This window comes from Coregonus clupeaformis, chromosome 9 (genome assembly GCF_020615455.1).
Source record: "Coregonus clupeaformis isolate EN_2021a chromosome 9, ASM2061545v1, whole genome shotgun sequence".
Taxonomy (NCBI): Eukaryota; Metazoa; Chordata; class Actinopteri; order Salmoniformes; family Salmonidae; genus Coregonus; species Coregonus clupeaformis.
In genome coordinates this window covers 39,694,099-39,704,191 of record NC_059200.1, presented here as the reverse complement: position 1 = coordinate 39,704,191, position 10,093 = coordinate 39,694,099, and the positions used below count along the sequence as shown (strand labels likewise).

Here is a 10,093-nt window from a genome sequence, read left to right as displayed (position 1 = left end):
ACATGGCTGAGGTTTTATACTTCATGTACAGTGATCCTCAAAACATATTGTATCTGACTTTTTTGAAGTCAGTGCTGGGTGAGATACAGTTGGCCATCAAGGCTTTTGAGGGAGAGCAAATAGATCCTCTTAAGCTACTTGACAGCTTGGTTAGACTGATCAAGTCTGTGAGCAGCAGGGTGCTGAATCCACTGGCAAATGTTGATGTGCTCAAAGGGCCAACAGATGGATACATTAGTCCCAAACCGTACCTTGGTTACCTTTTAGAGTCAAAGGCAGCTGAGCTCCACCTTGCGCCTGAGGATGAAAACAATGTCCAAAAGCGGTGTAGCCTTCACCATCTCTCTCAATAATGAGTTGAGGGTGAGACTGCCGGACAACATCGAAGCATTGCAGTACATGTCAGTTTTCAATGTGGAGGAAACTCTAAAGCACAATAAGAGCCCTGGAGAAATATAAAAAATTGCCAAGCTCCTTGGCTACTCCCCTGCAGCGATAGACAAGATTGTCCTGTAATGGTGTGCCATCCATCTCAGTAAATGGAATGAGACAAAAAACACACTGGGCTTCTGGAGTGAGATTTGGAAGTTCAGGGATGCAGCTGATATCAACCTGTTTCAAGAGCTTGCCATGGCTGCTGTGTCTGTGTTGTCCTTGCCACACTCGAATGCTGAAGTCGAGAGAGTATTCAGCCAGATGAGTGTGGTAAAAAGCAAACTTAGAAATCGGATGTCCTTGCAGACCCTTAACTCCATCCTGTACATTCGATATGGACTGAAGCTGTCTGGTGAGGCTTGCTATAAGCACCAGCTGCCTGATAATGTTTTGCAGCTTTTTGGTACATCAGCTGCTTACTCATTTAAGTCAGCTCCCTCAGATGCTGAACCTTCCATAGAGAGTCTTGACCAAAATGACGATGACCCACTCTTTCTGTGAGCCAGCACAGCCTGTGTGTGTGTGGAGGGGGGTCTGAAAAACAACAACAATTAAACTAGGGCCAGACTAGTTACCATCATTTTCTCACATTGCCATTGACTGTTTTTTCTATTCTCTCTTTTTGGTCCATTTAGATTGTTAATGTAGATTTTGTATACAATTTTTTTATTTTTATGTTATGGTTAAAAATGTTCATGTTTTACTGTGACTTGTTGAAGGCTCCTAAGTGGACCATAAGGTTAAAAACCAAACCAAACTTAAGAAAACTAAACAAAAAAACAAAAAATAAAAAAAACTAAGTAACTCCGCCAGAGTGTCTCTTTTGGGTCACTTTTGCCGGTCCCAAGCCCGGATAAAGGAGGAGGGTTGGAATTGTGACATAAAAAAACCAGAGAATTGACAGAAGAAAGTTCATTTGTAGTTCTAAACATATTTAGGGTGTTTTTAACTTACTTTTTGTCTCTCCCACGACGTTATTCCTCTCTCCTACAGCATCCATCACAATTACATGCACATGGCAAATTATGCAAATTAGGTGATGACGTCATTTAGAGACTTTTAGGACAGCCAATAGCTACTTTCCTGACAGGCATGTTTGGACAAATTCACTATAGTGATCTTATTAAATTAGTAGAGGGGCTATGTCATAAACCCTCAAAGTTCTATAATGGGGCCAAAATGGCAGCCATCTTGGTCAGGGAGAAATCCAAAACCAGTCTAATTGGAATGAATGGCAGTAGAGGCGGCATCGGTAAAAATCTAATCAAACTTTATTTGTCATATGCACCGAATACAACAGGTGTAGACCTTACCGTGAAATGCTTACTTACAAGCCCTTAACCAACAATGCAGTTCAAGAAATAAACTAAAGTAAAAAATAAAATAAAAAGTAACACAATAAAATAACAATAACGAGGCTATATACAGGGGGTACCGGTACCGAGTCAATGTGAGGGGTACAGGTTAGTCGAGGTAATTTGTACATGTAGGTAGGGGTAAAGTGACTATGCATAGATAATAAACAGCGAGTAGGGGGGTGTCAATGTAAATAGTCCGGGTGGCCATTTGATTAAGTGATGATTGATAGGTGCTTTTACTTACGCAGGAAAATAAAAGTAAGGCATGTGATGTATCAGAAATTGTGTAATGGAATTATAATCAACCTAAAATATTGTCATATAATTATAAATACAGTTTATATGGGCTTGACACAAATTTTCTGTATAAATAGCCTCTAAAATATATGTCAAGAGTCCATAAATGTCTCAGATTTTGTTTTCTTGGAAAGCTGTGAGTGCTATTATATGATACCATATCAGTACTTGTTGCATTTACAACTTGTCTAAGTCCTATCATCAACTGATTTGAGCAAGTGTTTGGCTGTGGATTGACTGCATTGTTTGAATGGAATATTGGCAGTTAATTAGAAAAATGTATGGAATCATTCTTGTAAAACTGGCTGGCTAGCTAGCTAACACACCTACAGTGCAGATAAATTATTCACATTCATTGTTTTACACAATATCTTATCACAGCACTGGCAACTCATGGTTGACCAACTCCCTGACCAACATGGCTGACATTTGGACCATCATAAGGTTCATGGCCGTTCTAGTATTCTCCTATCTTTATAAATGCACACAGTCAACCATTTTTATTTATTTGTATTATTATTAACAACAAATCAATGCAAAAAGTACATGGGGGAATACAAGTATATATAAAGAATATACAAAGGACAATTGGGCTAGGGGGTACAATATCACATTACACAAGGACCTTATGGGGCACACACTTATAATTCGAACAGCTTTTTTGTTGGTAGAGTATTTAATTGTCTTAAACTATAGTTCAATTTGCGCACTGTCAACCAGGAATTGAGAAGAGCAGACGTCGTTACGTCACGTCAGAGAATATTAGTTGGCCAACCAAGAGTTTTCTAGGAGTTCTTCGGCACGCTGAACAATCAGGTGATCTTCAGTCGCTCGAGGCTTGTGATACTTACAGGATACAGAATGGCAGACATGAGAAAGACTGAAAAGTTCCAGTTACATGTCCCGAAATTGGAGGAATTATGTGAAGGTAAAACATATTTGGGAAATTGCGACCTAGTGTTATGCATGGATTTGCTGAACACTTGATTTAAAATTATATTTAACTGTCTGGTTCATATCTTCCTTTCCTCCACTTGCGACTACAGTGTTGCAGAGAGGGCTGAAGAACAATTTTGCTGACGCGCAAGTTTGTGTTGTCGACTGTCCAGACCTCACTCAAGACCCGTTTAAGTTTCCCGTCAAGGGTAACACATTGCAACTTCTTGCAACATTGTATCGTTTTGCATTTTCTTAATTTTTATGCAGTGATACTTTGTTACCATCTCTTTTACCTATCGACAGGGTTGTGTGGAAAACCTCGCATTACAGATGTGGGGGGAGTGCCATATTTGGTCCCCCTGGTCAAAGTGGACAAGGTACAGTGAATGAAAGCCATAGCGATAAACTAATGTGAGATAAATGCTATAACAATTGGTCCAATATAAATTCTTATTTCTCTCAAGGAGTACAACATGAACACTGTGTCAAAGGAATTGGAGCTACCTGGAGCATTTATTATTGGTGCAGGAGCTGTATCCTCCAAAAATGTTGGAATGAATGCAGAGGTTTGTTAGCTGTCAAAATTATCTTCCCATTGTCTTGATATATTAATGGAGTGTTTTGTCAGACTTATTATGATTACAAGAATAGAAAGACTTCCTAAAGCTGACAATTTCGATTACAAACGTTGGGAGGATAGGATACATTATGGCAGAGTGGTTAGGTTAAATGCGCAAGAGACATTTCAGTTGAATGCATTCAGTTGTGCAACTGACTAGGTGTCCCCTTTTCCCTTTAAATTAGACATGACTTAGTTGAAGATGTTTGTTTTATTAATCAATAAGTTGAGTCTTATCTCATTTTGATTATCATCACCCCAGATGATGCCTCTGGTGCTCACTGAAGCTGAGGGAAGGCCTGCAGTGAATAGCAGCTGGTTTTCCTCCATCAATCCAGCTGATGACCAGTGTCTACTGGAGAAATACAGCGATAAATTCTCAGACTGTGACTTTGGACTGCTGGCGAACTTGTATGCATGTGAGGGAAAGTCTGGAAAGGTAAGACATGGATGGTTTGGATGGTAAGAGAATGGTGCGTGTGATTAAAACTATATTGATGTTTTTGATTTTTGGAATTATAACTATTATAACTATAATGCTCGTAACAAGTTAAAAACCAAGTGAGATTTTAGGTCTGAGTATCATTTAAATTATGCTTAATCATTGTGTATTACTCATTATTTGTCTTCCTTTTGAATAATACCCTCATCTGGTTATGCATTTGCATAAACAAAGTGCCCTTTAGATTCATGATTTAAATCATGTTTTAAACAGACTAAGACCTCCCTGTCTGTGTTTGCTCCAAAGGTTTACTTTAGGTCAACAAATATTAACAGGAGAAAAGGGACTCTGAACTGGTTGTGTAATCAGTGCTGAAAATGTAGTTTTTCTCCTTGTCACTGTCAGGTCATAGAGGTGAGAGCCAAAAGGAGAATAGGAGAAGAGAGCCTTGTGGGTGCTCTGAGGAAGACCATGGAGGAGCACTACCCTGATAAAAGCCTGGCTCTGGGGGGCACCTTCCTCATCCAGAAAGGGAAGGCCAAGATACATATCATGGTAAAAACATAAAATATGCAGATATTTGTGTTGACAGGATTCTGTGACATGGTGTTGTGGTTCCAAGGCTCAATGCATGCTTATCGCTTAAAGGGGCAATCTGAAGTTGAAAAAACAACAAAGCAGACTCCCTGCCACTGTTTTGGTAAAAAGCAGAGGGACGGGGCTGGAGAAATGTAACCACTCTCAATTCTTAGACATAGATTTGGATGCAAGGACTGACCATCCATGATATCAAAATTATAGTTTTAACCATGTTTTGAGGCTACACAGTGTGTTTACATGTACTTTGTTTACAAACATCATATATTTTGGGTTCTGATGGGGTACGACAGTTGACCTAAGCACATGAGGCATTTATAAGTTATATTCTTCAAGAGTCAATGGGTACATACAGTGCATTCAGAAAGTATTCAGACCCCTTCCTTTTTTCCACATTTTGTTACTTTACAGCCTTATTCTAAAATGGATTAAATAAATAAAAATCTCATAAATCTACACACAATATCCCATAATGCCAAAGTGAAAACAAGTTTAGACATTTTTGCAAATGTATAAAAAATTAAAAATAAAACTGTATTTACATAACTATTCAGACCCTTTGCTATGAGACTCGAAATTGAGCTCAGGTGCATCCTGTTTCCATTGATCGTCCTTGAGATGTTTCTGCAACTTGATTGGAGTCCATTGGTGGTAAATTCAATTGATTGGACATGATTTGGAAAGGCACACACCTGTCTATATAAGGTCCCACAGTTGACAGTGCATGTCAGAGCAAAAGCCATGAGGTTGAAGGAATTATTCGTAGAGCTCAGAGACAGGATTGTGTCGAGGCACAGATCTGGGGAAGGGTACCAAAAAATGTCTGCAGCATTAAAGGTCCCCAAGAACACAGTGGCCTCCATCATTCTTAAATGGAAGTTTGGAACCACCGAGACCTTTCCTAGATCTGGCCGCCTGGTTAAACTGAGCAATCGGGGGAGAAGGGCCTTGGACAGGGAGGTGACCAAGAACCCGATTGTCACTCTGACAGAGCTGCAGAGTTCCTCTGTGGAGATGGGAGAAGCTTCCAGAAGGACAACCATCTCTGCAGCACTCCACCAATCAGGCCTTTATGGTAGAGTGGCCAGACGGAAGCCACTCCTCAGTAAAAGGCACATGACAGCCCGCTTGGAGTTTGCCAAAAGGCACCTAAAGGACTCTGACCATGAGAAACAAGATTCTCTGGTCTGATGAAACCAAGATTGAACTCTTTAGCCTGAATGCCAAGCGTCACGTATGGAGGAAACCTGGAACCATTCCTACGGTGAAGCATGGTGGTGGCAGCATCATGTTGTGGGGATGTTTTTCAGGGACTGGGAGACTAGTCAGTATCGAGGGAAAGATGAACGAGCAAAGTACAAAGATATCCTTGATGAAAACCTGCTCCGGAGTGCTCAGGACCTCAGACTGGGGCGAAGGTTCACCTTCCAACGGGACAACAACCCTAAGCACACAGCCAAGACAACGCAGGAGTGACTTCGGCACAAGTGTCTGAATGTCCTTGAGTGGCCCAGCCAGAGCCCGGGCTTGAACATGATCGAACATCTCTGGAGAGACCTGAAAATAGCTGCAGCGACGCTCCCCATCCAACCTGACAGAGTTTGAGAAGATCTGCAGAGAAGAATGGGAGAAACTCCCCAAATACAAGTGTACCAAGCTTGTACATTTTACATTTTAGTCATTTAGCAGACGCTCTTATCCAGAGCGGCTTACAGTTAGTGAGTGCATACATTATTTTCTATTTTTTCATACTGGCCCCCTGTGGGAATCGAACCCACAACCCTGGCGTTGCAAACGCCATGCTCTACCAACTGAGCTACATCCCTGCCGGCCATTCCCTCCCCTACCCTGGACGACGCTGGGCCAATTGTGCGCCGTCCCATGGGTCTCCCGGTCGCGGCCGGGAGTGTCATACCCAAGAAGACTTGAGGATGTAATCGCTGCCAAAGGTGCTTCAACAAAGTACTGAGTAAAGGGTCTGAATACTTATGTAAATGTGATATTTCCGTTTTCTATTTTTAATACATTTGCAAAAAAATCAAAAAATTAGTTTTTGCTTTGTCATTATGGGGTATTGTGTGTAGATTGATGAGGGGAAAAAAGGCTGTAACGTAACAAAATGTGGAAAAAGTCAAGGGGTCTGAATGCTTTCCGAATGCACTGTATCATTAATTTATATGTCCAAAAAGGATGTAGCAACTGCAGTTGCCCCTTTAACTTATCTAATTGCCATGACTTAAAATGTTTGTCGTCAAACCACAGCAAAGGACACCAACAGTGTCAGAACTTATGTAGCCCTTTTTACTGAGGCCTCAAAGAGAGCATTACCAAATCCCATGTGTTGTCTTTCTGGTGACCCTGTGCATAGCCAAGGGAGTTCTCAGCCTGCCCACTCAACTCCAACGATGATGTGAACAAGTGGCTGAAACATTTTGAGGTCAGCGCCCCACTGATCTGCCAGTCTGTGATGGTCTCCAGAGACCCCGTAAGTATAGACTTAATCTACTATCCCTAACGTGACTTTTTGTTTTCGCTTTTTGCACTTTTTACTAACTGGCTTTTTTTGCTATTCAGGGTTTAGACCTACGTTTGGAGCACACTCACTGCTTCAGCCACCATGGAGAGGGTGGTCACTACTACATAGACACCACTCCTGACACTGTGGAATACCTGGGTTACTTCATGCCTGCCGAGTTCGTCTACCGCATTGACCGACCCAGTGAGACCCACAAAGTTGGGCAAGACTGAAACATGACAAGAGACTTGACAGTCAAATCAATGTTAGAAACTCTGACCTTTTGATCTGGATTATCTAACTGAATCAATTATTAATGATCATCTACAATCTATCTTACATTATGCATTTTTCAAAAGGCCTTTGATTTGATGATTTTTCAACAAAGTCCACATTTGTTTTAGTCAAGACAATATTGTGCAATTAAAACTCAACGTTTTCAATAACTCAGAAACATTTCAAGAATCGTGTGATAAACATGCATTTGATTCAAATAATTGTAACATTTCATTATGTTGTACTTTTGGGAATAAACACAGTGTGTGAAAATGAATGAAAAAATAACTGTAATGAAAGATAAATACACATTTCATTTAGTCATTTTTGTTTTTTCTGGATAATAAAATAGATTTTTGAACAACTTACTTTGCAAATGTGCGATAATATGGTACAAAATGCGCAAGGAGGCCAGGGGAAAGGCAGCCTTGCTGTGTGCCTTTCTCCAGCCCATCAAACTCGATGCAAGCACTGGCTGCTTTCGAGTGCATCAAAACAACTGCAGGCGACTGCTGACTGACTGATCTACAAATCACCTTGCATCATAAATAACACTCATTATTATTTGTAGATCAGTCAGTCAGTCACAATTTACCCATGATACATTGCTGTTTTGATCCTCTCAAACACGGCCACTGACGTGACATGCGCATGTTTGTTTCTACCTTATACTGCCAGGTAACGGATGCCGAAAGGTAGGCAGAGAGCTTTGCTGCCTTTCATGGTTGTCACTAGTTACCACAACCACAAAGTAAAAAGTGGCTATATCATAAATATTAATGAACATTTCTTCATTTAAGGTTAGCAGTGTGATTAAGGTTAGGTTTATAATCAGATTTTGAGAAGAAATTGTAGAAATAGGCGGGATTTAGCCACAATTAGGACTTTGTGGTAGTGGTAACTAGTGATGACTGCCTATCATGTGTCAATGGCCGTGTTCGAGAGCATCAAAACTGTGATGTATCATGGGTAAATTCTGACTGACTGACTGATCTATAAATAATAATGAGTAGTTATTTATGATGCAAGGTGATTTGTAGATCCGTCAGTCGGCAGTCGCCTGCAGTCGTTTTGATGCTCCCGAACGCAGCCAATATGTCCCATTCATTTTCATTGCACTCAAATAATAAATGTGCATGCGTATTGCTGTGAAAAAAGTAATGGGATAGGCAGAGCTCGCTCCTGCCTGTGGACATCACACGTCATCTGCCGCCTGTTGGCGGTTACATTTGTTTTACTGCTAGCTAAAGAAAGTAAGCTGATCGGGATGGCTAACAAATTGCATCTGAAACAGTTTTCAAAGTTGGATTTTCTAGCGAAACAGAGAGTGATACAGGATAGAAGACCAACACCTGAGCTTAGGGACCTACATCAAATAAAAGGGACCGAAAATAACATGATCATTTCAGTCTGAGTGGTATAAAAGGAAAGACTGGCTATGTGGAACTATTACTTGCCTTTGCTGAATTTTCTTTACAGTTAGCAACCCATTTAGAGAACGCCACCTTGTTTGCTTCTTGCTCATGGCCTATAGTGGAATTTTCAATGAAACTGACACGCTCTTCCGTGTTCTGCAGAACAAAGTGATGGATATGGGTTTCTGCCTTACCCGTGTCAGCGACACAATGAAATCACTGGAACAGCAGCGACAAGATTTTGATAGTTTCTATGAGCGATTCGAGCAGAACTGCAATGAACTGGGCCTGGAAAGAAAGCGAAACTTGTAGTAAACAGCCGATCAAAGTAGAGAGGGGGCGAATATACTACAACATACTGGACAATATTAATGTTCAGATGAGAGGCAAGTTTGATGCGCGACCCACGTGACTACACAGCGAGCTGTGACTCAAGTGAAGGGGCGCGTTCGATCAGATCACTTTTGTCAAGACGTTGACCAATGTTGGTCACCGCCTTTCAAAGTGTGTTGCATTATGGCTACAACAATTGTCCGACTTGGGACTACATGTCGACTGCTGCATGACCTTTACAAGAACCATGTGATCAAGGGTCATGAAATTTCTGCAGTTGCCCCTCACCAACTGCAACTTGAAGTCGGAACCAAAGCACTGTGGGAGACAAACTTCTGTTTTTTTTGGAAGCAAAAGGCACTACATGCTCATAAATGGTTGATGGCGCCACCTATCATTGGTATTATCAATGCATGTTTACTGTTTTGGGTGGATGACTATTTAGAGCTTAAATACATCTTTATCCTTACATCCTTAAATACGTATTTATCTAATCTAATTACATAGGCCTGCATGTGATCCACATTTCTAACATAAATAAATTAAATATACTACTTGCAACAATATAGCTAATGTATTTATCTAGATGTTACTGTAATGTTGTGTCCCATGTTATAGCCTACAATTAGTCTTGTCTGTAATATTGTTGTCACCAAACAAATTCAAATCTGTTAATTGTCTATTAAATGTGAATAACATTGTATACATATTGTAGGCTACACATGGGTTATTGTAGGGAATTTCTACACTGGCAATATTAGAGGCTGTCTGGGAAACCGGACCTTAATGAGCAAGTACCCCAGACACCAGTCGTGGGGTCAATACCAAGTGCATTTGAATGCTTGGCATATTGCTTGGCATATTGTT

General features: G+C 40.7%; 1 protein-coding gene across 1 annotated transcript; it reads left to right on the top strand.

Annotated features, from left to right (window-relative positions):
* Positions 1 to 2,881: 2,881 nt before the first annotated feature.
* Positions 2,882 to 7,846, top strand: LOC121573555 (ester hydrolase C11orf54 homolog). Its single transcript, XM_041885633.2, has 8 exons — positions 2,882 to 3,018; positions 3,137 to 3,235; positions 3,333 to 3,406; positions 3,494 to 3,595; positions 3,911 to 4,087; positions 4,496 to 4,645; positions 7,056 to 7,172; positions 7,262 to 7,846. The coding sequence occupies exons 1-8, from the start codon at positions 2,952 to 2,954 to the stop codon at positions 7,433 to 7,435; spliced, it is 960 nt and encodes a 319-aa protein (XP_041741567.1). The 5' UTR covers positions 2,882 to 2,951; the 3' UTR covers positions 7,436 to 7,846.
* The last annotated feature ends 2,247 nt before the right edge of the window (positions 7,847 to 10,093 follow it).

Bases quoted from the DNA above. Each gene is read 5' to 3' on its own strand.
- LOC121573555 (XM_041885633.2), top strand. From the start codon at position 2,952: ATGGCAGACATGAGAAAGACTGAAAAGTTCCAGTTACATGTCCCGAAA. The intron at 3,596-3,910 runs GTTTGTTAGCTG...TCATCACCCCAG, and splicing joins ATGTTGGAATGAATGCAGAG to ATGATGCCTCTGGTGCTCAC. The intron at 4,646-7,055 runs GTAAAAACATAA...CCCTGTGCATAG, and splicing joins AGGCCAAGATACATATCATG to CCAAGGGAGTTCTCAGCCTG.